The sequence below is a fragment of the Rhipicephalus sanguineus genome, chromosome 8 (assembly GCF_013339695.2).
Source record: "Rhipicephalus sanguineus isolate Rsan-2018 chromosome 8, BIME_Rsan_1.4, whole genome shotgun sequence".
NCBI classification, from domain to species: Eukaryota; Metazoa; Arthropoda; class Arachnida; order Ixodida; family Ixodidae; genus Rhipicephalus; species Rhipicephalus sanguineus.
The window spans coordinates 41,231,191-41,258,579 of record NC_051183.1 but is presented as its reverse complement, the minus strand read 5'-3'; the positions used below and the strand labels follow the sequence as shown (position 1 = coordinate 41,258,579).

At 47.2% G+C, this 27,389-nt stretch overlaps 2 protein-coding genes across 2 annotated transcripts in view; one reads left to right on the top strand and one right to left on the bottom strand.

Moving 5' to 3' along the window:
* LOC119401777 (D-beta-hydroxybutyrate dehydrogenase, mitochondrial) overlaps positions 1-27,389 on the bottom strand; it is a 260,301-nt gene that overhangs the window by 16,331 nt on the left and 216,581 nt on the right. The window lies entirely within an intron of this gene.
* Positions 4,726-25,420, top strand: LOC119401776 (retinol dehydrogenase 7). Its single transcript, XM_037668750.2, has 5 exons — positions 4,726-4,979; positions 16,038-16,244; positions 19,493-19,675; positions 20,772-20,904; positions 24,599-25,420. Exons 1-5 carry the CDS (start codon positions 4,775-4,777, stop codon positions 24,960-24,962), a joined length of 1,092 nt encoding a protein of 363 aa, XP_037524678.1. The 5' UTR covers positions 4,726-4,774; the 3' UTR covers positions 24,963-25,420.

The window sequence follows — 27,389 nt, the reverse complement described above, 5'->3', positions numbered from 1 at the left end:
GCTCTAGACAAGTATTACTCAGATTGTACAATATAGTAACTGGATACAGTGTGACGCTCATCACTTCAATGAGTGCACCGCAGAGAATGGGACAACAGTTGTGATACAGCTGTCGAGGCCGAACGTAAGCTATATATATATAAAATATATATAATATATATATTATATAAATATATATAATATATATATATATAATATATATTATAATATATATATATATATATATAATATATATATATATATATAGGGTGTTTTTTCTGCTTTTTTTATAAAATACATATTTTTTATAAAAATCTTACGACAGGCAAGGCTCCTATCATTTCGCACAAGAACTCCACGTAGAGGGGGAAATAGTTGCCGCAGTTAAAATGACACTGTTGCGGCTAATTAACAAGAACTCGTTAATCTACTTTCAATTATTGACTTGAGGGTAGGTGTTTATTACAAAGTTGTAGTCCGCGCCAGTTCACGGCATACCTATTTTTTAGAACCATGAAAGAGCATGTAGTTCGAGATATTCGTCATCGAATTTCACGGGCAAGATGGAAACTGATCGCGCAAGGCCCACACGAAGCGCGACCGTTCTGCTACGGCAGACCGGAAATACCCGTCACAGGGAGGGACGAAACTTGAATGACGGCGCGCCGGGGCCGTATGTTTTCGTGAAAAGCTGCAAGTCATGTCCCTTGTGTCTGCGCATCGCCTTACTTTTGCGCGTAGTGTTTGGTGCTTATCTGCTTCCTTTCGAACTGTACACAAAAAAAACCCAATATCACCTTTTCTTTGTCTGCGAAGCATAAAACTCGGGGCGGCCACTGCGGCGCTTCTTCTTACAGACAGGCTTAATAGTTTTTCGGCCTTCTTTATAGTTTCTGGTTAACCTCCCTGCCCTCCCTTTTCTGTTTTCCTTACTTCCTTTATAGTTTCAAAAAGAAGAGATAGGCACCACCATCGCACGCAGCTGTCTACTAGTGTATTTCAGAATGTTCGCCAATGTTTCTGTCGAGGTTTCGCGCGCCTTCATTCAAATTTCATGACTTGCCCGTCACGTGTCATTCAGGTGTTCCACCGTGCCCTGTGCTCTGGGCGCGTCAGTTTCGATTTCGCCCTTGAAATTCGATGAGGAATATCTCAAACTACGTGCAATTTTTATGATTTCAACTTTGTAATATAAACACCTGCCCTCAAGTCAATAATTAAAAAGTTAACTGACGAGTTTTTGCTAATTCGTCGCGTCAACGTCAACGGGCCAGCACGGCTTGCTGGCCGCCTTACTTGGCGTAAAAAAAAAATTAAAAGGCGATGGTAAATTTGTTGAATGAAGAAGAGAGAAAGGTAAAAGAAAGACAAAGTGGTTAACCAGAAAAGCCTCCAGTTTGCCACCCTGTACGTCGGAAGGGAAAGGGGGTTTAAAAGCATGAAAGAGAAGAAGAAGAGTTTGTGACGACAGCAGGCGACAAAAACAAAACGCAAAGTCATGACCGTAGTTCAGGTACTACACAGCAACAATTGCTGCCAACAGTCACAGTTTGACATTGAGTCTGGTTGCAGCCACCAACCTGACCCCTGCCTTGTCATTCTGAATGCAGTCCACCAGCCGTGGTGGTCGTGGTCGTGGTGGTCGATGTTATGGTGCTCGACTGCTGACTCGAATGTCGAGGTACGGAGTTCCGGCCCCGACGGCCGCATTTTCGGTGGAGGCGCAAATGCTAGAGGTCCGTGTACTTCGATTTAGGTGCACGTTAAAGAACCCCAGGTGGTCGGAATTTCCGGAACCCTCCACTACGGTGGCTTTCATAATCGTATCGTGGTTTTGGGATCTGAAACCCCAACAAATAATCAAATTATTATTCTGAATGGAATGCGTGTTCTTTGCAATCCCTCTAGAGCGCACTGCTGCCGCTCACGCGAGAGGCGCGAGCGGCTCGCTCGCTGAGCATGTTGCTTCATATTTTGCGGCAATACATTTGAAACCAACAAAGCTTAATTCGGAACAGTGTAGCGGGACAGGAATTTTTCAGCAGTGTGTTCCCAATGTGATGCAGAATGTGATGTCAAGGTTTTCACAATTGCACGTAATCAGTTATATACATGTATAGAATTAGTATACTAATTAACTAAACGTAAAAAAAAAAACAGAATGCGCGGGGCGACCAGTAACGTAACGCCATTCGTCGTATGCCTTGCTACACTTTTTTTTTCTAAATTCGCTTGACCCGAGTTATCTGGAACACACTGAGTTGAAACTAGAAGAAATAACAGAAAAGAAAAAAAGAATGTTCCAAAAAAAAAAAAAAAAAAAGACACAGAATTAAATAAAAGTATCGCAATAAAAAATTATATGAAAGTCTGCGTTAGCCCCTGTATTTGTGTTAGTGTTGTTCACGGTGACTCACAATCATGTCGCAGCTTTGGCATGCAAAAACATCAGCAATTATTAGTAATTATTAAACAGGCGCTGAAATAGTGGGCGTTTTTGTCGCCACCATTGCGCCATCCTGCGCTACATGGCGCAATGGAATACCAACGTGCCAACCTACGTTATTTCAAGGGTTTTTCCATTGTTTTATTTTGCAGGCGAGGCAGATATTATTACATTATAAAGCATTGCATATTAATTCGCATCTGGCATGGTGAATGGAAAATCAAATAATTGATTGTTCGCGTTTTACGTCCCTAAACAACAATATGATCATGAGGGATCGTGTGGAGGGTGGCTTCAAAATTTAAACCACTTGGGGTTCTTTAACATGCACCTAAATATAAGCACACAGGCCACTAGCCAGTGGCGGTAGGCAGAATTTTTTTCCGGGGGGGGGGGGGGGGGGGGGGGGGTGGGGTGGGGAGGAGTCCAACATTGGGTCTAGCGAGATAAGTGAGGTCGAGTTACATTTTGTGCTCTGTATCTCATGGGAAAAAATCCGGGGGGGGGGGGGCGCACGGGTTCAGTATCCCCCCCCCCCTGGCAACGCCACTGCCACTAGCATTTCGCCTCCATAGAAATGCAGCCGCCATGGCCAGGATTCGATCCCGCGGCCTACGGGTCTGTGATTGAAAAGGTCTACGTTTAACATGTAGTTTCTCCACAAATAACGTTCGCTCACCGTAACGCAAATAAGGACAGCAATGCAATGAGAATACCAGCGCGCGAAGAATAACTGATAAAATACGCACTGACATGGAGCGCCCTCCATGCAAGACGCACGAAGCAGGCAGCGGCAGCGCGTGGCTTCCGAGACTTGGTATGAAATATCTGAGGCCACGTTTCCTGTATTAGAATTGGGCCCCTGAAAACACCCGTGCCGGCGCGGCGTAAAGACATGTATGTATACGTTAGCCCATGCGGCAGGGACCATTGCCAGAAACATTTTTTTTTCGGGGACAAAAAAAAGGGGGGGGGGGGTGTTAGGTCTACCAATATTTATCTATGTTCGTGCGTCTGTTTATATATGTGTGTGTATATATACATGTGAAAATTGAAAAATTTCGAGTTGACAATGCGACTTAACTCCAATGCAACTTCAGGAACTTCTGAAAGCCTCAGCACCGTGTATTATCTTAAGCCACAATTTGAAACAGGCAAAGTTGGGTAAACGCTCCGAGCTGACGAAGCGAGTTCTTAGGAGTATTGTTTAAGAGGACACCCATTGTGGTGATGTAGTGACCCCGACATTGCGCTAATAACCACGAAAGCGCATGGTTTATTTGCGCCCAGTCGAAAAACCTACAAGCCTGCGTCTGGTTGGTTTTAACGTTTACACCAGAGCGGCAACTTTGGCGCTTGTTCGGTGTGCCTGGTGCGTGGTGTACCCGGTCTGGTGCTCTCGGTGAGCATTGTCTGGCGTGTCGGGCGTGCCTGATGTGATCCTTACGGGGAAATGCAAAAGAAAGAAAGAAGAAAGAAAGAGAGAAAGAAAGAAAGAAAGAAGAAAGGAAGAAAGAAAGAAAGAAAGAAAGGAAGAAAGAAAGAAAGAAAGAAAGAAAAGAAAGAAAGAAAGAAGAAAGAAAGAAAGAAAGAAAGAAAGAAGAAGAGAAAGAAAGAAGAAAGAAAGAAAGAAAGAACGCCCGTGTGAGACTTAGGTGATGTTCAATGAACCCCCGGCGTCCTCAAAATTATTCCGTAGAGCTCCACAACATGCCGCTTCATAATCATATGTCGATTTTGGTGTGCAAGACCAGCAAATTTAGCTTAATATGATCGTAGCTTAAAGAACTCGCTACCTGTGAACAAACTCATGAGGCTTGATTTCATTTTTTTTTATCGCACGTAAAGGGGGGGAACTATCTCTGTAAATAAAGACCGAACATATCCGAGCCGATTTCTGGCGGCTCGTGTTTGTCACAGCGATATATTATCTGAGAAAAGCTTGGCAGTTCTTCAATGTCGCACAGAACAGCGCTATTACTCGCCCGAGGGTCGCCTTTCTGCTCGACGCCCGTCTCATTATAGCCGAGCGAACGCGCCGCGTATGGCTGCACAAACTCTCACTCGGCGTGAATGCATGAACGTTTACACGCAGTGAATTACGGGCTCGCACTAGACGGAACAATCGACAACCGGTTCTTTGCGAGCAATCAATATTAGCATCGACTCCCGCAGCCGCATTTGATGCTGAGAAGTATTTCTGTGTCCTTGCTTGGTTCTTCGATGTTCGCGTCTGCTTTTTTTTTCCTTAAGGAAGCCCCGCTGAAAGGGGGTCACATTTTTTTCCCCTCGTGAAAGGACGCGGATCCAGCTGTGTGCCGATGCCTACGGTAGAAGGGGTGCACAGCCATGCGGACTTCGTGGGTTCTGTTTGCCGTGTTCTCGGTGCTACTATGGGACCTGTGGTACCATGTGCCGCTGCTTCCCGAACTCGGGAGCCTCGTGGGGTCTTTCGTGATCATCCTGTGTGTGTCATACTGCTTGTCTGGGATTGTATGGGAGAAGTTGTTCGTCAAGCAGCTGCCCGTCGAGGGTAAAGCTGTTCTCATCACAGGTAAGTCCTGATGGTTTATCCCTGGTGTGAGCCCTGGTGGTGGATAGAGGAATTATGGGAAATTGAGCTGATCAGGAGTGATCTGGAATGTATATTTTTCGTGTGGGGCCATGTATTTTCGCGTAAGAATGGGGTGGAGGGCATTTGACAGGCATTCTTAAATCATGATTGGCAGTTTACCGCTATCCCTAAAGAGAAACGTATGTAACAGCTACATCTTACCGGTACTTACCTACGGAACGGAAACCTCGAGGCTTACGAAGAGGGTTCAACTTAATTTGAGGGCGACGCAGCGAGCCATGCAAAAGGATAATGACAGGTGTAACCTTAAGGGATAAGAATAGAGCAGAGTAGGTTAGTCAGGGAACAAACGGGTGTTGAGGACATCTTAGTCGAAATCAAGAATAAATGAGCATGGTCAGGGCATGTAGTGCGTAGGAAAGGTAAATGCTGGTTATTAGGAGTGGCAGACTGGATTCCATGAGAAGCGCGCGAGGTGGAGGCAGAAAGTTAGGCGAGCAGATGAGATTGAGAAGTATGCGGGGATAACGTGCCCGCCGTAAGCGCAGATCCGGGTTGATTGACGAAACATGGAATAAGCCTTTGCCCTGCAGTGGGTGTCATCAGGCTGGTGATGATGATACATTTTCGATAGCCTCGCCTCTATGTAATTGTTGCAGGACGTTAACCCGGCGAGGACGAGTGCTCTTGTCCAAATGTTGGCTTCAGGTTGATGCCTACATTGTACGACTACTGTCGATAATCCACATAGTTCAGAATGTGTCATGCAAACCCTGTAGCGTATAGGACACTGCATAGAGAGTTACTGCTTGATAGCACGCCATGGTGATTGATTGTGTGCGTTGGCTTGCTGCAGTTACTGTTCTTACGCGTCCATGGGATAATTCAATTAGATATTTCAAATCTATGAGTCTGAGTTTGTTCGCAATCGTTGACTCAACTGTTAAATGTGGCGAAACTTTCAGTTTTCAACTGGATTTTGCGTTAGTTCCTATCGCCATCGACGAACTCGCGCTCCTGTTGCAAGTCGAACGCAATCAGCGTAATCCCTGCTATATACAAGCAATTTTTGTAGTAGTTTTTAAGCGGATGGATCACCTGCCCCTTAAGGAACACCGTCGTTAAGTGAATCGTATCAACTCGGAACTGCTGAAGTTTTGTTTTTGTTTTAACTGTCATAAGTAACTTAGAACACGACCATGTAGCTGCGAGAGGAGCGACAACAAGACGAAGCTGTAGGCAACTAAAAAAGACAGAAGTTCGAGGAAGATAGACGCTTGTAGAGATAAAAAATTCGTGAACACGCGGTGTCACTGGAGTCAATGTTCCGACTAGCGCACTTGTTTCAAGATACTTGAAATACGAGCGCGTAATTTAAACAGCGACATAGAAAGACAAGGACAAGCGCATCCTTGAACCCTTTTATCCTAAGGACGAGTGCATCCTTGTGTCCGCATCCTTGAATGCGCTCGTCCTTGTCTTCGTAAGTCCTTGTTTAAGTTACGCGCTCGTATTTCAAGTATCATGAATCAGCAACTCGCCCAATCAGCCATTTTGTTTTTATGGCTGCAACTGCCTACCTGGTGCTGCCTTGAAGAAGACGAGTCTCCTTGTCGAAACGTCGGCTCTGGCGACACCACGTGTTGACGTACTTTTAATCTCTTCAAGCGGTAGAGAAGTTGCGATTATAGTCGAAACGTCTTTAATCTTTGTTACCTTCGTCGGTGCTTTCGCTTACTTCACTGAGATTATAATTGCACCGACAGGTGCTTCCTACGCTGTCATAAACAGCAGCTTTAACTAGCCAACTTAAACATGACTTGTTGTATTTCATACAAGAATTAAACGACATTTTTTTCTTCCGCGCGCTGGGAGAAAAGTGTGGAGGAAATAACGTCTTTGCGGCTACAGATACTTCCCTTCTCTGCAGGATATGCCAAAAAGCACAGGCATAACTTTTATACTAACCCCTTTCTCCACCCGAAATAACCCCTTTAAATATTCGGTTTTCCCTAGGACAATCACCGAATGGAGTAAACTTACTGACAAAGTTGTTTCACAACCATTCTTAAACCTTATTGCTGCGCACCTCCAGTAGTGATTATCTAAGTTTCATTACATGCGCTTGCTCTTGTTTATTTGAACCATTGTAGCAACTATCCTCCAGTAGTGATTATGTAGTGAATGTGGTGCTGATTTTCATTGTACGCCCTTGTGCCTAAAGTCCCTAGATTTTCTCCTTTTTACCTAAGTACCGACAACTGCCTCCTCTCCCGGCCCTCTCTCACGCGCAGCCGGCGTCTGCCGCCATGTTCTCCCTAACTCGGAAGATTTACAAAAAAAACTTACGTCTAAGTACATTAGCCACGCATCTTTCAGCGGACAATATGCTAACGCGGCGCGCCTTTCTTCTCTCGCCAATACCACGTCATTAGTGAGCGGGACCGCGTTTAACCAGGTGCTGGAAAAGCGTTAGGAAGAACATGGCTACCGAAGACGAGCGCTAGCCAATGAAATTCGTCGGCGGCGCTTCAATGGTTGTCGCTACTTAAGAAAGAAAGGGGAAAAATCTAGGGACTTTACTTGTGCCTGTTTATTGTGAAGCATTGTTCTTGTTTTTCGAAAGCGCATGCTTAAACTCCGTGTTTACTATTCTTATTCGTCTGCCACTTTGTAAATTCAGCAAACATATCCACTCTGCTAAAACCCTAAGCGAGAGTTGCAGTATTCATAAATATAGAAAATAAATACCATCTAATACTGTAGGTGGCATACGACACTTCCTTAAGGCAAAAGGAAAAAGTAAAGAAAACGAAAGAAAAAAAAAACGAATGAGAATCGCTGACCGATTTACCCCAATGTGACCTTGTTTTCACGGACTCATGGAGCTTCGTGAAGCGGAAAAGCGCCATCCCCGATGCAAAGCGTAGCCACTTCTTCCGTGAATAACACGTGTCCGAGGTTCGCGAAAATAAAAAAAACTGGGGAGGGGCGAAGCATGAAGAGAAGGGTCTTTCAGCTCCGCTAACGTGAATCCTGGGGAGGGGCGAAGTATGCAGTGTGCGCCGGTGTTTCCCACAGTAGAATCTTTACTCTTTACTGCTTCACTCGCCACCGGCGCACTAACGCACCATCAGTTAGAATATAGAGCAGCGGTTTCAACAAGTGATGTTTTAAATAGATGACTTTACCGTAGAGATGCACGTTTGTGTCTAGTTTTAAATAAGAAACTTGAGCGCCTTGGTAAATTTCGTCGGGGATGCTGACACCGCTGCTAAGACAAACGTAATGTTTTAGGCAGCAACGACGAAGCTTTAATTCATAATATGCATAGTATTGACCGGTGGCAAGTAGTGGGATTTACTCAAATTTTGTGGCGCATACCCGTTCGTGATGGACCGTGACGATGACATGACACGCCGACGTAACGACGTCATGACACGCCGACCAGGCGAGACCCTAAGGTGATTCTCCCCTAAAACAAAACTTAATGCCAACAACGTAGGCGGCGAGCTATTGGCTTTGCATTATTTTTCCAGTGAGTATCCATGGAACCATGGATACTCACCATGGACGAGAAAAGGAAAGGCAGAGAACATGCATCCAGAACACACTAGGCTCCTATTCATAAAAGAAAGGTCCTTTCAAGGAACAGGCCCTTTCAAGTTTCATGACATACGATGACAACCTATTGGGATGCTATTAATCAAGGCGCCCATACATAGCTTAATAGCACATAAAGAACGCGCTTAGCAACATCACTCAATGCTTGCAGCGCTTACGTATTCAGCTCAAAATTCTTACGCGAGCGCATTTGCACGTCCATATGCTCTTCTTGACCACGTTACCACCAAACGCGATCAGGCCGACAATATAGCAGCATTTTAAAAGGCGCTTACGAATGCATTTTCCTAACATCACTTATGTGTAGTTGCCACTTACGCATACGCAGGAGAAGTCTTACGCGAGATGCGTTTGTTCGAGCGGTTGCCAGCCAAGCATGACGTGTTGGCCATGATAATAATATATGCAGGCACGCTTGGCTGGCATCGCCTAATGTAATACTGAGACGTTTTCCGACTATTCAGTTTGAGCGGGTAATGAAGTTGTGGGATGTTGAAACCAGAGGAAATATACCATCAGGCCTCAGAGCGGCCTTAAGCCTCAATAACTTAGTATACGGCTCTTCTACAGCCAGTTTCTGTTTCGCTTTTAGAGTTTATGCTGCACCGTGACGTCATGACCCACAAGATGATCACGTGGGAGTGACACATTGCGGTATTTTGACGCCCGCTCCGGCTTGCACGGTTGTCTTGTAAGGTGCAGCAACGTTTTCAACCTCGGAGAAAGAAAAGAGCAGAGGAGAGGGCTTCCCAGCCCGCGAGCTGGGAGAAAAGTGTGGATGAAATAACGTCGTAGTAGCCATATTCACTGGCCACAATGGCGGCGTTGCTATGGTTACGTGGCGCGCCGTGTTGTGATAGCGGCGGCGGCATCCATTCTTTTGCCTCGTTGTTAGCTCCGCAGTGTTCTCCCGGCTGTAAATGCTTTCAGCAAAGCTTATAAAACCTGTTGGTAGCCACGGAGTCTGAACACTGCGTGGAACGAGCGCACGCAACGTGCACCGGATGAAGGTAGTAGGTAATCAACTTTATTGAGTGTCCATCGAGGAATTACTGGCCCAGGCTTGGCCTCCAGAGGCCGTCGTCCGGGGAACATCGTGTGATGTCCTCAGCGATAGCCCTGTCTCGCTGCGCAGCCAAGATTTGGTCCACTGGATGTGGGTTGAGAAGGGCGCCTCGCCACCACTCAGCCAGTCGTCCTGGGGTACAAGCTCTCTCGTCCGGGTAGCGACAGCGAATACCGCACTCACAATGCCGGCTGTCTCGTGCCCGCACCACGGACAGCTGTAGGGTGACGGGGGGAGCGAGGGACACAGAAGATGGAGGATTTGATGTGCTCTGCGAAATCATGCTCAGGCACCACGAGAGAACGGAACCACCGCACACGATTAACGCTTCACAGGTCAGCAAAGGTTAAGCAGTGTTCCAGCTCGTGACAGCGGACATAACATTTGTTCCCCGCAAGACGAGATGGCGACACTTTATATACAGTTTCGTGCTCTGTGTAGTAATCTTGCTTGTGCGTATTAAAACACCGTCTCTGTTTTGCTTACGATTCTCACTCCTAGCAGTGTACTCTCGGCATTAGTGCACACGCGTTCAAGTGTCATTTGCCCGCCTGCGACGTGCACAACGTCACCGGTCACACAATGCTGACTCCGGTGTGCTATTACGTGGAACGCGGGCACGGTGCCCGGGCACCGCGTGAGAGAATCCACAGAAGACGGCACACGGCCGGTCGTGTTTTCTGCACAGTGTGTGAATAAAGCCGTAAAAACATTGACACCGCGCATGCTGTAGTCGGTGTAGCCAGTCCGCGGCGTTCTCTTGTGCTTGCCGCCTTGTCGGCGCGCTGTTGCTCGCCACGTTTCCCCGGTGCGTGAACATCCGAAACTTGTTCAGTGAGTTAAAACGAGTCCTCAAACCACGACCAAATCGCGTGTTCGTGCCCGTAAACAGCCGATGGTTTAGCCATGAGTCTATACGTTGGAATGTACGTACGTGAAGTACGAGTGCTGCCGGTCATCGCCGAGCATTCTTTAAGGAGCGTGCCAACTTGAGCTTGTTGGTACACATTCATAGTACAAAACATCGCGAAAACGACAAGGACGAGACAGATGAAACAGGACTAGCGTTGACTAGCACCAAATGCGTTTATTTTTGCGGTGCAAATATATACGCTTCTGGAACAGGAAAAAGACGGAGGAAAGGGAGAGGATTTTCCTAGCACATACGCGCCTGCCGTGCTTTGTCAACGAAGCGTGGAACGCTCAACTGCGAAGATAGTTAATCTCTTTGTCAGTTAGTGTGATAGAAGGGGAGCTGATAGAAGAGTGACCTGACACATGGATGGCGAAGGCTTCATAAATTTCGCGGGTGCGATTGTCACGGTACCGGCGCACGATGCGCGTCTGGTGAAAGTTTGGGGTGCATCCACACGCGGCACAATGTATCGCCAGATTGCTACCTGTTTTGGTTCTAATATTGTTGGAATGTTCACGCAGGTGATCGTTCACACAGCGGCTAGTCTGACCAATGGTACTTGCTGCCGCAGGATGTGAGGACCTCGTAGACAACACCCATCCTGCACGGGACGAAGCGGGTGACATGATTCTTCTTGACGTTGACACTGACGTTGACACTGGCGCGTGCGGCAGCTTTCTTGATACGGTGGGACACTCCATGTAGATAGGGTATCACCGCAAATTTCGCTCCTTGGCGCCCGCGAAATTTATGAAGCCTTCTCCATCCATGTGGCAGGTCACTCTTCTATCAGCTCCCCTTCTATCACACTAACTGACAAAGAGATTAACTATCTTCGCAGTTGAGCGTTCCACGCTTCGTTGACAAAGCACGGCAGGCGCGCATGTGCTAGGAAAATCCTCTTCCTTTCCTCCGTCTTTTTCCTGTTCCAGAAGCGTATATTTTTATTTTTCACCGCAAAAGTAAACGCATTTGTTGGTAATCAGCGCTAGTCCTGTTTCATCTGTCTCGTCCTTGTCGTTTCCGCGATGTTTTTTACTGTGAGCATCCTTTAGCGTTGTACGATTGCGCGTTTTTTTGTTTGCTTTTTATTTTATTTTTTGCACCGCTGCGTCTAGCCAGCAGCTTGGCCGAACAAAGGAAAACAAATCAGCAGAATGAAACAAAAGCATTTAAAACAAGCTACCCAAATTGCTGACGCTTGGGCGTCGGAACAGTAATTTGGCTGGTCTGATAAAGCATCTTTATTTTCACATAAGCTAATAAAAGCAACACATTACGGTACAATTTACAATACTCATATACAATTCTTTAACGCAAGAGCAGAATACTCGCCCTAAATGATTTCGCCGGCGGTATCGTGCTGGCCCAGCGTGTTGAGTTCCGTTCATTTGGTTTCGGATCGCCACCGTGCACGCTCGCCGCGCAGCACACGTGCAGCCGGAGAGAGCGACGTGCCTTCTACTGCGTTGTTTACAGGTAAACAAGAGAGGAGAATCTGCCTAGTCGACGTGGCCGACTTCCGGCTTCACCGAGGCTTCACAGAGAGTGATGTCAGGGCCCCGCCTCAGTTCTTTGCTTCTTCCGTGTTTTGAACGTATAGCTGTAACAGGGGCGATCGAGCGAGCGCCAAACAAAACACCGCACTGTGGTGCTGGCAGTAAGAAGCGCAAACTACATTTAAGTAGCAAAGAATGCGGAGGTGGTGGTAAATTCCAGCAACGCAGTGGTTGAAATACTGATAACTGTGGCAACTTGGGTGAACTGGTATACAGGCCGTCAAGACCGAAAATAGCCCCACAGCCACGTCTCTTCTGATGTCACTCGAGATGTAAGAATGGCTGTTGACCCTTGTTGGCTTAACAAGGGTCTTATCGAAAACAGAACTGAGAAGGCTTATGCAAATCTAACGCGTGCAACATGTTGGCATCTCTAGGTGGAGTGAAGAGTCAGCGAAGCGGGTAACGAAATGCTCCGTATATAAGCTGCGCTGACTTTCATCACACGCAGCGCGTAATCTAACATTTCATTTATGTTTATGCACCACAAGGTACCGATTCCCAGAAATCTGCATACTTCATTTATACACTGGTGATATTTTTGTTGCTACGGATCTGTATCTTACAGCTGCTACGCTGCAATTGTCCACGATATGATTATGACAACGACGACATGATTATGACAGACGCCGTAACGGAGGGCTCCGGAAATTTCGACAATCCGGCATTCTTTAACGTGCACTGACATCGCACAGTACACAGGCCTCTAGAATTTGGCCTCCATCGAAATGCGACCGCCGCGGACGATTAACATTCTTATAATAATATTATCGGTGCTATGTGTCATTTCATGACAGGGGCGTAGCCAGAAATTTTTTTCGGGGGGGGGGGGGGGGGTTCAACCATACTTTATGTATGTTCGTGCGTGCGTTTGTATGTGTGCGTGTATATATACGCAAGCAAAACTGAAAACTGTTTCATGACTTACGTGTTGTATACATAAGTTGCTCGCGTGAAGGCCAATATGTACAATGCGTTTGTGGAAACAAGTACAATTTCACTGCGCACTGCTTCTGCAGAACAAAAGCTGTTTTTTCATATTCGTCCATTACGCATAATTGCTCTAATGATCCACTGAGTTCAATTTCGCAACTTTTATTATATTTGAGAGTTGTTTCACATTTGCTAGCGTTAATAGTACGTAGAACATAATGAATGGCTCAGCAGCGCTTGTAACAACCTTCCTAGAATGATCATTCTTTGTGAGCACTGGCCTTGTTTGACTTGATTCTGCTGTTTAAGGCTATTTTCCGCTAATAGTGTCTGTTTTTTGTTGTTGTTGTTGCTTACTCAACAAAGCGTACTTGAAGCCACTTGAAGGCCTAGCAAGTTTTTTTTCAGTATCACACAATTAAGTAGCAAAGGCGGACATGTCGCGTTTTATGTCTGGAACTTCGGCAACGCACAAGGAAGTCAGAGGCGAACCGCAGCTTCCGCAAATCACCGTCACGCCAAGCTATATTTACTCAACGCGAGCCGTAGAAGCCAACAAAGTACAACTCAGCACGCGGATAAACGGAAAACATGCACATTTTCACGTCTGATGACCCTGAGCCGACGAAGAAGCGCACCGTGCGTTTGTACTACCGACGATTTGTCCCGCCTACCTGCTTAGATGAGTAGTGCTTTGAGTTCTCGGCCGCAAGATTTTAGGAGTGTCTTCCTACACGAGGTAGCCATCTTCAACGTGAAGTGGCAACAGTGGCCCGCTTTTTGGGGTTCATTAAAACGCCCCCAGCAAGTGTGCCTCTGCTGCGCGCCTCTGCTTTTGTCCTCCTCTGGAAAGTCACAAACGACGATGCTGAAGCGGCCGGGCAATAGGAAAGTGACCCCCGTACGACGCACAGGGAAAACAGTGGATCGGATGAAATGGCAGGCCTAGCAAAAACGAACAGGAAGGTACTTGTGCATTCCTGCTGCCAGAAGCCCCTATTCTATTTCTTTGTGAAACATGGAGAAATAACCTAGTATGAACAGCCCTAATGTGCAGCTATGTGTGAAGCGTCCGATGGCATTTTGTCAATTGGTTTTTAAGCAAATCGTCACTTTTTCAGACATAGTGCCGAAATCTCACTGATAATGAAAAAAAAAGAATGACAGCGTTGTGCGATTCAAGCTCCATCAGATGATGTGCCAATCGAGTATAGAAAATGAAGGCGGAGAACTCCAATATGAGGCTGAACTTGAACCTTATGCGTTTTAAAATACATAAGCGCTTACGTGAAGAGAGGTAGATGAATTTATTTCGACCAGGCTCCTTGTACTTCAGCCCTAATGTGGGTGGCCTCCTCAGTCCAAGTAGCCATGGTTTGCTGCCGCCGCCCGAGCCCTGTTCACCAATCGTAGCTGGTTTTCAGGGTCCTGCGTCACCAGCAGAGCCTCCCGCATGGTCTTCGAATTCTTCCTCTGGATCCGCTTCCTTCTCTTTGTTTTCGCTTGGGGGTGATGACGATGGTATGTCCGGATTGTTCTTCCACTCCAGCGCGTGTCCGGTAGGCAAAAATTGCAGACCCGCCTGTAGCACCCTGGATACACTGCGTGCATCAATGTTCCGTGCGGGTAAGTTCCCGCCTGGAGTCTTCTGCAGGTCGCCGCTTGTTACCCACTCAGGCCCTCTTGTGCCGGCTGATACCGCTTCCTGTGCTTCCTGTAATGCGCCAAAATGTCTGAATACTTCTGCGGTACGCGTACATACTAGTCGTGACAGCCATCGGTACGTGTTCTCTGTAGGTCGGAGATGGCTCGGCGTGCATGATCTCGAGCCGCAGCGCGCGCCGCCTGTTTCCCCGCGAGAGACTCGTGTCCCGGCGTCCAGAGGATGGTGGTTTCTTCCACCTTGGTGCTTTTTAAGACACGGAGTGCTGCGTTTCCGATTCTTCTGTTCATGTACGTAGAACTGTAAAATTACACACCATCCATATATACTGCGAAGGTGCTGACGCAAGGACATGGCCGAGCAATCTCATCGAGGAAGTACACTATTAGATCGCCCTATTGAAAATTTGTCCAACATTCATGGCCTTAATACACCATACTGGCGGAATCTCTTCCATCATGATGGTGGATATTCCAATAAGTACGGTGGTGGCATGACAACCTCGTCAACAGTAGAAGCTGATATCAATATGTGCTCTATCACTAGGATCGTGTCGGGTCGGAGCAGTTCAACATGAGCAGTTTAAAGGAGCCCTGCAACACTCTTCTTAGTTTTCATCGAATGGCTTCATTAAAGGAGTTTATTGTCTCACGAGTCGACTGCCGCCAAAATGATTAGAATCCGTCCAGTACGAGCGGAGTTGCAAGGATTTGTCCCACGCTTTCAGCGCTTTCTCTCTCTCCTATCGTACCAGCGAGCGCGCCGAAAGCTATGCAGGGGTAGATGACAAGGGGGCAAGAGAGAGAGAGAGAGAGAGGAGAGGTTGAGGAAAGGAAAAGGCGCAACTTCTGCAGCCCAGCACGTGTCATGACCTTGAGCACTCTCTTTTCTTTTTCTTCGAACGCGTGGCTTACTTTCAGTGTGATAGCGAGCGCGCGAGCAGGTACGTGGCGGCATCCCGCGGCGACCGCGGTGACTATGCAGCTCACGATGCTCAAATCAGCCAAAGGCCGTGGACTTTGGGTTTACGGCGCAGTCATGTAGTTTTATGGCATCAGTTATCGAAAAAAGAGCAAGCGGTTTCTCGCTGACTTTGAGAATTATTTGTAAATTCCAGGCCGCGTGCTGCGCTGTAATGTTTGGCTTACTTGTTCTCAGGATCCTCGACTATCGATAGGCAGCGTTTTCCGACCATGCTGAAAATGTGTTGCAGGGACCCTATAAGCTTGATCGTCATAACAAATGACTTTTGTGAAAACACGAAATTTCGTTCCAGGTTGTGACAGCGGCTTCGGACACGCGCTGGCTACTCGATTGAGCCGAGACGGATTCATGGTGTTCGCCGGATGTCTCGACTCCCAGAGCGAGGGGGCCAGGGACCTCGGCAACCTGCGCTATGTGACGGTACTCCAGCTGGACGTCACCAAAGCAGAGCAAGTTGACGCCGCCTTCGAAAGAGTTGAGCAAGCGCTGGACTCTAGAGGTGCGACTTTACCATCACACGTATTCTATCACAAGCACCACTAAGCGCACCACCTCAGTACCTGTACCACTACAACTAACGCAGCAGATACCCCTACGCGTACCACTACACTGCATGCCATCCTACTACACTCAACACTACGACTACAGCAACATATATCCCCACGCGTACCACTAGATGTACCACTACACGCACCACTAGACGTACCACCAGACGTCCCAATACCCGTGTCATTCACAGACTGGGACCACTGCAATGTACCGCGTGTGACCTAATGCGACTCGTTTACTTAGGCGTTGGCATTATGACGCCGGTATACGGACTGCATAACCTGCGTACATTGACCGGCTCGTAGTTCTACATTTCGGATACACCAAAATACGAAACAAATCAACGATTGACAAGCAGTAGACGAAGAAAAAAGGAAAACATGCGCTCTGCCTTGCTAACGCCACTAATAGGAACTTTTCTCTCTACCTTAATTGTTTCCATTTAGTGTATCTGTTCCTATATTTCTGAACAATTTATCACATCTAAAACAGTATTCCTTAGTCCCTTCTCTCAACGGCTAAAGATACACACCTATCACTTTAAAAGCAATGTTTTTGATTGATTGATTGATTGATTGATTGATTGATTGATTGATTGATTGATATTTGAAGAGGAGGTTGATTGAATGTTAGAAAGAAAAAGAAAGCGACGAAAGAAACACGAGGGCGAGATAGCGGAATTCGAGTCGACCCGCGACGGTGGTCTTGTGGTTACGGTGTCCCACAGCTGACCCTAAGAACGCGCGATCGAATCCTGGTCGCGGCGGCCGCATCTTCGATGGAGGCGAATATGCTTGAGGGCCGTGTACTTAAATTTAGGTGCATGTTAAAGAACCCCAGGTGGTCGAAATTTCCGGAGCCCTCCCATAGGGCGTCCTTCGTAATTATATGGTGGTTTTGGGACGTTAACTCCAACAATTATTATTATTAGAAATTCGAGTGAAGTGTCACCGTACGTTCTTTTACTTTATACTACGGTCAGGTATTTTTTATCGGGTCCACTATGTTATTTTTAATAACTTGTCGCTTATCACAAGACCCGCCTGCACATAGGCGTGCGCAGGGTTCCCCTTCATGGGGCGCAAATGTTCATCGCGGCGCCTCCCCCTCCCCTTCCTAATAAGTCAATGTATGGGTAGACTTTGCGCCCCCCTCTTCTTAGGTGACTAGAGGGGGGGTGCCCACTGCCCCCCCCCCCACCCCTCGTGCGCACCCTTATGCGCCTACGTGTCTCCGAAGTTCGAAGTGGGACAAACAGCGCTGTAATGTGACGTAGTAAAAAGATAGAATGGGTTGTGGTGAACGTAAGGAACGAAGTGTGCGACCATTCCTTTCACTTTTCTTTGTTATTTTTTACAGTCAGAGTAAGCAATATAACACCATTATCCCTTAAAGGGACACTAAAGGCAAACATAACCTCGACGTGGGTTGTTGAAATAGCGTTTCCAGAAGCCTCGTAGTACTTAATTTGTGCCAAGGAACTACTTCGTTGGAAAGAAAATGACGTTTCAGTTGTCCGCATGCCGTTCCACAATTCAAACCGCCCGCCTTCGAGAACGCCCTTCTGACGTGGCATTCGTAATGTCTGCACTGCTCAACAGTGGGCGTTGCGATGCAGCGGAGCGTAGAGTTATTGTATATGCTACCTTTAGGTAGCAGAGTTGCGCATCTGTCTTCCAACGCCGCTAGCAACCATGCATTGCGGAGAAGCTGCCGCTTGCGCCAATTTTTTTATTTCTCGCCGCCGCCGCTGCAGCGAACTGAATAACCACTAGCCATCGAGAGCCAATGTTTATCGCCGGTCTTCGACACGCCAGACATGTTAATCGGCGACATGGTAGGCATGTCGCCTGCAAAAACGAAGTGCGACTTCACCGCACAGCTGTGGTTGCTAGCCGGACCTATGCGCAACTCTGCTACCTAAAGGTAGCATATACAGTGACTCTAGCGGAGCGTAGAGTTCCCGTATATGCTACCTTTAGGTAGCAGAGTTTCGCGTCTCTCTTCCAAACGCCGCTAGCAACCATGCGTTGTGTAGAAGCTGACGCTCGGGCCAAGTTCTGTATTTATCGATAGCGCCGCTGCAGCGAACTGGATTGACACTAGTCATTCACAGTAAAGTTAATCACCTGTCCTCGACACGCCAAACATGTCGACCGGTGACCCTGTAGGCATGTCGACTGCAAAAACGGAGTGCGTCTTCGCCGCATAGCTGTGGTTGCTAGCCGGAACTATCCGCAACTCTGCTACCTAAAGGTAGCATATACAGTAACTCTAGGGACCTTAGCGGAGCGAGGAGCTTTAGCGGAGAACATCCGGATGAAAACTGAGCTTTCGTCGTTATCAAAGGTAGCGTCAAGTTGTTATTTGCACGAATCACACTGAAATGCAAAAGCGTCATTTTATTCCGTCTTGTAACGCAATGAAATGTTCTATTTTGCCATGGGTAGTTTGAATAGTTGTAGTTAATTGAACTGAGGCACTACTACGTCGTCGGGCTTTTGTTCCAGAATGTCCCACTGGTGGTGCAGATCGTGTCCTACATTTACATAAATGCGAAAGCGCTGCTGTGTATAATATGGGCGTTTTATAATTTATCAAACGATAAACTTTCAGCATGACATAAAATGTTATTTGCCTTTAGTGTCCCTTTATATATGAAAGCGCTGCTGTGTATAACATGGGCGTTTTATAATTTATCAAAATAAACTTTCAGCGTGACATAAAATGTTATTTGCCTTTAGTGTCCCTTTAAATAGTGTGGGCGGTAGAGACCCAAGCAAACATTGTCTTAAAAAAAGATTAGTAAAGACAGCTGCCAGATATTTTGATACATGTGCGCACTACGTCAGCAGAAAGTGTCTAAAATCGCGCGGGGCTGATTATTGTGTTCCACCGGGTACACAAAGACACATTCGTTCCAACAATATCGCACTGAGATTTCGTCTATAGAGTAAGTAAGGGTAAATTCCGGGTTGTACTGTACGCGCAGAAGGTCAAAGGTGACACGCAGGTTTTCGTACAGCGGGCGGCGGAGCTTCAGGACACTGGCAAGTCGGTGTGTGGCTGCATTCATGCTCAGCAGCCCGCTGCCTGCCTGACTTTAGCGGTTCTTCCACGTGCTCCTGTACTCTTTTCACTTACAACTTGCCTAAAATGCGATCACCACTGAAGCGTTGCTTCTTTCTCGCATTTCAGCACTCTGGTCCGTAGTCGCCAACGCCGGCGTACGAAACAACGGCCTTCTGGAGTGGCTCACGATGGAAAGCATCACGAAGATATTCGACGTGAACGTTTTCGGGACGCTGAGGGTCACCAAGAAGTTCCTTCCGATGCTGAAGAAGAGCAAAGGACGCATGATCGTTGTCACAAGCCCATTCGGTATGCATAACCACGAGAGTGTTTACCCACTGCCTCCCCCCCCCCTCTTTTTTCTTCGGGTTATTTTGTTGCGCCTATATGTTTCGGCAGGATTTTAAATGCTAAGCACCTAATTAAGGTTTGTTCCTGGTACAGTTTTTTTGAAGTATCATGATCACAATTCATCAACGGCAAGTATTAGAAACCGCTAAATGGTTTCAATGCATAGGGCGGCGTGGATGCAGGCCGTTTGATGCATAAAGACGTGGTAGGTCAGCAGCGCAAAGACATTCATGCGTTTGTGTCGTTTGTAGGGCATCGGTTGCCGCATGCTGGGTGGTGTCTTGTACATACGTGGCAGCATACCACTCAAAGCGCCTCACTAGATGAATTACAAACCCCTAATTTTATTCGTGACGCCTTAGACATAAATTTTCCGCACATGGCCGGTTGAGTGGAATGTCTGTTATCACTTGCATATGCTAAACTCACGACAGCGCGCTCACAGCTTGAACCAGGAAATTGAACAACACTAATACATGTCTTCACGCGCTCAGTGTAGGAAAATTGGGCAGCATTCTAAAAACAACTCTCGCGCTAGAAGTATTCCTCAATGTGTGTTCTAGCATTTACGAAATAACATTTGAGAAAGGCGACCGGTCAGTGGCGGATACCAATCGTGAAAAGCAATACAAACATATTTGTGCCTATCTGAGAAACAAAAACCATTATTGATAACCATATGAGGCATAGTCCCAGATGGAGCATTTTGTTCATCGTCTCACTAGGTCGTAGAAGCAAGGGTGGCGCGAGGACTTTTATTCTGTGGGGGGGGGGGAGAGGGGGCACTCACGACAAGCGAGTTCCTTCAGTTGGGCAAGGAGGCGGAAAGCTTGTGCGCTGTGTTTTAATATATTTCCTCATAGGAGGCAGAGGGGGGGACGGGGGCAGGTGGAAATTTAAGGGAGGCTGCTGCCCCTCCCCCCCCCCCCCCCCACCGCGCCCCCACTGGTGCCGTCCCTGCATAGAAGTTGTGTGCTGATTTTCAGTTTCTTTCTGTAAACGAGGTACAACTGTACATGTTTCTTTTTTTTTTTTTGGTCTTTGCTTATTCCAGGGCACGTTACGATGCCAATGGGAGTGCCATACTGTATGACGAAGTACGCCCTGGTGTCAATGGTCGATGGACTGCGACGAGAATGCAAAGGAAAAGGCGTGGATTTCGTCAACATAGAACCGATCGCATACAAGTAAGTATTCGTAAGTTAAACATTCCAACGTTTGGGGCACAAGGTACCTTATGAGCCAGAGGACACTTAAAAAATCACTATCGAGTTGTCCTCGAAAAACAGTTAAGGAATTCTTGAGGCAACCGACTCCAGTATCGTGACAATAATTGTTGAGCATGCTCAGCATGTTTCCGTTGAGCATGCGCAACAACAACAACAACAAAAAAATACACCATCTCCCACTAAAAGGAACATTGTGGGGATGCGAAGCAGCGCATGGGTCGACTTTTCAGTTCCGTTCATCACGGGCACCTTGCCCGATGTTAAAGGAGTCCTGACACAAAAATTTTCGCCCCGCGTTTTTTTGCTGCAGCGTGTTGCTGGGGGCCTGTTAGTCGTAACACGGCACATCGTTTGCTGCAGCGCGCGACAGATAATTAATTACGAGCTCCTCATCACCGACACAGCCTCAGTTTCGGTTTGACAGAGCTCCAAAAACGACAAGCCGCCGGTTGCAACTATCACCACCTAGCGAGTGAAACGCTCGATCACGTGAGCACACAGAACAGTGACGCATTTCCGCGCGGTCTGTCGTCGTCGGGCTCATCGTCGTCTGATGGCGACGATTTTCTTGCGGCGGGGATGGAAGGAATTTTCGACGTGGCGAATCACTTAAGGTTTGACCCGCTGGCGAGGAGCGATTCGTCGGGAAGCGCGTCAAAACAGACATGGCGGCTATGACGTCATCATAACTTGTACCGGCTGCAACGGTTACGTAGGGGACCTCGGGTCACCTCCGAGTCACCTCCGAGGGTGTCAATGCATCAGGTGCGGCCTGTAATGCTGGATCGCGCTCGTGAACTTCAAAATTCATATAAAATACCTTCCAAGCTTTATTCGCTGTCGATATTAAGCAGATGGTACACGCACGTACACGGGAATCGGTCCAGCAGGTTATCTCGGCCGCGAAATTTTGTGTCAGTACCCCTTTAAAGGAGTACTGACACGATTTTGAAGTGCAGCAAAACGGACGTTTTGGGTTTCCTTGGCATGTAGTGTTAACGCTCTCCCCACACCGCATCCGGGAAACACGTATAAATATTTAAGTTTGATTTTAAAGTTTTCATCTCCCAGCATCTGCAAGGCAGCTTCACCGCATGGACAGCCCTATGACGTTTCAAGTCAGCTCAGTTGGTTTGCGAAGTCTGGGTTCTGCATGCAGACTAAATCACAGATATCGCTGTCGGAGGCACTGGACGACAGTTCACTCATCATGAACCACCTTCGACTGACAGCAAAGGGCAGCAGGTGCACATTTCGTGGGTTGCAGTCTGCTCGTGACGTCGCGGGCAGACTTGACACGTCACTATGAAGCCGCCCTCTCGAAACCGAAACCGAAACTGCTGGTTGAAAGAAGCGGTATTAAAAATATATGCAACGCATCCCCAGGCACTACGACACTCTATTTAGGGTTCTCGACACCCGTGCTTTGATTTAGAGCAACAACCCGAAAAATTTTAAAATTCATGTCAGTACTCCTTTAACGCGTCCTTGCAAGTGGAGCCCACCATGAATTCACTGTAGTTGCTGTTGCTGTTACTCGTCCCGAACAATTGTTGGAGCACGTCACGCGAGTTCATCGCGCGTCTGCAGGATCTCGTTCCCCGACGCCATCACTTGATTGCTGAGAGAGTGTAAGGGGGAGAGGCCACGGCGTCTTACCCAGCTCCTTACACAGGCCCGAACGCGCTTGCGCGTGCCAGCACACATGATTTTTGTCTGCGTTACGCCAAGCTAGGACAGCATACGGCAGCCCGGGCCCCTAAAGTGCTCTGCAAGTATCATCATCAAGGCGGTCGAAGTACAACAGGAAGAAGATTTCTCCTTGGCGCGAGCGCGCGCTCAGGTGGCTATGCTAGGTGGTAGAAAGCGGACGGTCGCCAAGGCGCGGATACAGCTCCGAGCAAGAGCTGCTTCGCATCTAAAAGGATATTGACAAAATGATGTTGACTTACCATTTTGCAAAATATCTAGTGACAGCATGTATATGAGCTGGTATGATCTAACGGGGGAATCAGCCAAACATTTTTTGTCGGAAGAAAGCACACGACGTAGCGGACTGCGAGCATCCGTAGCATACTGCGAGTGTCCACCACTGCGCACAACGATAGTCCATTGGTAGTCCATTGCAAACATACTTGCTACTTTTGACACCATTGCTTTCTCCAGCCTACCTAGTGCTGACATACAACCTACCACAACATTCTTCAGATGTAAGCCCGGTATAGCTAAGCTTTTTCTTGCTACATTAACCGCAGCAACGCGTGTAATTGTAACCTTGTTGTACACAAACGAGTTAGACCAGTGCGTCGTACCCGAATCTACAAAGAAAGTTTCCCTTCGATATATAACATTCGTATGCAAAGTTTCTTAACGCAGGCATTATTCGCCTACCGCCATGAGGGCCTGCAAATAACTGAAATGACGTCTCCGGATCAAAGTACCCACCTAGGTAGGGTGGGGCTTCGTCGCGGTAGATAACATCTGGTTATACTGCATCGACATATATGATTGTCTACCCCAAAAGCACAATACCAGCTGCCACAATTGATATGGAATATGGGAGAACGTGATCTCGCGGCTCTTATCTTTCCTTTTGATTTTCTTCGTACTCCACCGGTTTTCACCGGCGGGCCATTGGCTCAGTGATGCACCGCTATTTAAATTGGAGTCTCAGTGCATCCGCGTCGTGACATCTCCGGTAGAGTAAAAATATCGCGCGAAAGTATAAATCTTTGAGGGGTCCATATTTCGTAAACGCTCATGAAGACTTCGTTGAGCAGTAAGCTTTATATAATGTAGTGCCAGCGAATAATGCATAAATTTCTGACGGGCTTTATAGCGCTTATTTTGTATCTATCCGCACGGCTTCTGATACTGCACTGTAAGGTGAGCTCGCGGAAGTCGCGCCAGTTGTGCTTACACATCACGCTCACTCTTTCCTTTCTTTCACGTTCTGCTAGTGCCGTTAAGCCCTAACCACACGTACGCGTTACAACGCGTGGCGTGTAGAGTAGAGGAGAGGGTGCGGCGCCGAGTCTACACGCCACGCGTTGTAACGCGTACGTGTGGTTAGAGCTTTATTCGTTCAGTCTGTGAACGCGACTCTGAAGAAGCTACCTTGCTGCATGTATGTGCTGCAGTTTGGTGCCCTTTTCAAGAGTTTTAGCAATGCCTTCGTTGCCGCGATGACTTCTTAGGACGACATTCTAAAATTGTTACTGCCGTCATTGATCGGGGATGAATGACGGCAGTAGCGCGACTGCTAGTGATTTTCCCTGCACAATGTAGCGAGGACAGTCGTAGAAGGTGTGTTATAATGTCTCCTCGCTAACGCGGTTGTCACAAAGGGGTTTGTCAGCCATACGATGCGAAAGGAAAATGGGATTGTGAATGAACCGATGGTTACAGAACAATAGCGATATCGTGAATGGAGGAGTGTGACTTTGTGTGGGCTTCCCGTCTCCATATTTCTCTATTTCTCACTAAGTCTAACTTTCAAACTCCCCTATACCTTTCACCCAATGTAGGGTAACAGACCACATCTTCTAGGCTGGTTAACACTCATTCCTTTCTTCTCTTTCCTTTTCCTTCCTTCCTCCTAGGCCCACTTCTTTTAATTTTCCATTATATCACTGGTTTCACCTATTCGCAGAACGGCGATCACAACCAACCTGGGTGCACAGTCCGAGACGCAGCCAGAACTTCAGCAGCAGCCACCAGAGGTCGTGGCCGACTACAGCGCGGAGGAGGTGCAGCGGTGGCTCGACACGCCCAGGCAGCTCTACGAATTGATATCCAGAGACGACGTGAACGAAGTGGTGGACCAAATGGTGCTAGCGATCCGAGAGACAGACCCAAAGACCCGCTACATCTCAAAGTTCCGGTTAGGTGGATTCTTGTACTACGGGGCCGCAGTGTTACCCACCGAACTAGCGGACTTGGCAATTGGACTGGGCATCAGGACGCTGCCGTTCGTGTCAAGAATGATGAGGACTCGTGCCGAAAAAAGCGACTGACGTCACAGGAGCACACCCGAGTGGCTAGAAGAAAAATTCACACGTTCCCTTTTGCATTTGCCCAAGATGACTGCAAGGCCAAAACCATCTTGTTCTTTTCCTTTTCAGTTGATTGCATTGGTCCCACCCGAGAGCTTTCCGCATCCAATGTGGCATTGTACTGCCTCCGGGATCGGAGAAATTGCAAGCTTTCTGCACCTCACGTGGTTTTGCAGTGCCTCCGTGATCGGCCCACTTTAGATCAAGCAACGATCTCGTGTGATGACGTCATCATGTGCCCTCATAGCGATGTCACGATGACGTCCGGTTCATATGACATATTGTACTGCTCACGCTTAAACTGTGCACAATGATGTACATACACGTGCTGTCGGTGCGTTGGGATTGTCGGAGTGCTGATTTGAACCATACTTACATAATAAACACTGGCATCTTCATCTTTATACGTGCCAATTAACAGAACAAATATGTACATTGTCTGCAGGATTTTCTTCCCCTTTGGATGTAGGACCAGACGACGGCACAATTATAGCTTAGTATTGCTTCCTCAGTTTTGGCAATACATTTTAGAAAGAGCTGACGACTGCCAATGATTAAAGCGACATTTACTGCAGAACACGCCAGTAGGGTATGGCTCCTTTCACCACTCGTTCAAATTTTATCAATGTAGTAGAGACAATACTTGGGACGAAAGCGACGTTGCCTATGATGATAATAATAATGGAAACATCATAAGGTGAGTATTGTTATGGAACAATATCTTTGATCTCTTTTCTATCGCTCAAGGCTGGGTCACAGCAGAGATGGTGGCATAGTATAGCTATCCTATACCACCACCATAATACCACCTGGCAAGGGGTACTATTCTATACTATACTATACTATACTATACTATACTATACATGGGTAGGCTTGCTCTCGCCAAGAGTTTCTCTCTTTCACTATGTTTATTTCTCTTTCTCTCCTTCTCTCTTTCTTTTTCTCTTTGTACTCGTTCTCTCGGCCTTCAGAGTTATTGCGCCCCACGCCGGAGAAATGGACGCACGTGTTATGGGAGCCAAGCAGAAGACGACAATGCCGAAGAGAGCGCGAGCCGGTTCATGATGATGATAAATTAATTTCTATCTACCACACACGGCCAACCTCGAGCATAACAGATCCGCTGTAAAACGACATTTGTATCCGAATATTATTTTTTTTTCCAGCGTAAGGTAGACGGGTCCACAAACGCATTATTACGGTAATGTCAAGGTATGACTATTCGAGAGGGCGATGATGGTTGTGAAGACGCAAAGAATTTAGAAGATAGAACATACACAGGCAAGCAAACGTGTACATACATTCAGCGTCGGTGGTGAGCCCACCATCATCCAGTCCACGCACAAACTGCTGATATTATCATATAGGAAGTAAGATAACAAAGTTATAGGCTGGGTTGAGGTGATTAGTTGACCCCATTGATAAAACTCTGTACTGCTGACTGAGTCTGGCTACTGAATACGGTGCGCTAGGGAAGGTTCATAAACAGGATATACAGAGTGTCTCCCAAAAAGTGGATATGCGTTTTAACTGGTTATCACTGCCATACTTTTGGACCTTTCTTTTTTTTAAATGTGACTTCTTAAAAAAATGGAAGAAATCAGGCTGTACTTTAAGCAAAGAAAATTCATTCTGAAGTGCTACTGGAAGACTGAGACCATAAGTGAATTGCAAAGACAGTTCACAATGCAGTTTCAACAAGGTGCATCAACGCGTCTCACAATCACTCGTTTGCGAGATAACATTAAGGAAGAAGGAACTGTCCAGAATGTCTAGAAGGACATTTCGGTAACAGCACGATCCTTTATTGGACACACAATAGAAAAAAAAAGTAATCGACAGGTTTCAGCAATCTCCGAGAAAATATGTTCGCTAAGCCGGTCGTGAGAGAGGAGTTCCGAAAACGAGCTGCGTCCGCACCACAGTGGCCAACGATTTTAAGGCTTTCGATAAATGTCTGGTTTCTACGTTTGTTGACATTGTCATGAGCGTCAGCAGGGGGATGCATAAGAGGCAGCTGACCCCCCCCCCCCCTGCCCAAGCCAAACCAGATCCTCCCCCCAAGGCCTGGCAACACGAGTTTTCAACTCCACAACAAAATCCTGCCGACGCCCATAGATGTGTTTGAACAGCGGCGTCAAGCCAGTGGTTCTCAGCCATGGATGTTTCGGGGTCCACCCTTGTGGAACGGTGGAAGTAATGAGGGACCCCTTGCAGTGAGAGAAATGGGGGGAGGCGGGGTCATAAATTAACACTACGTGCAGCGTGAACTAGGTGCCTTTTATTTCTCCCTGCGAAAGAATGGTCAAACTAAGGTGCCACGCCAATTCGATCTCAACAGCTTGTCAATAAGTTGTGCGGTCTGCAGCCACATTCAACCTGTTTCTA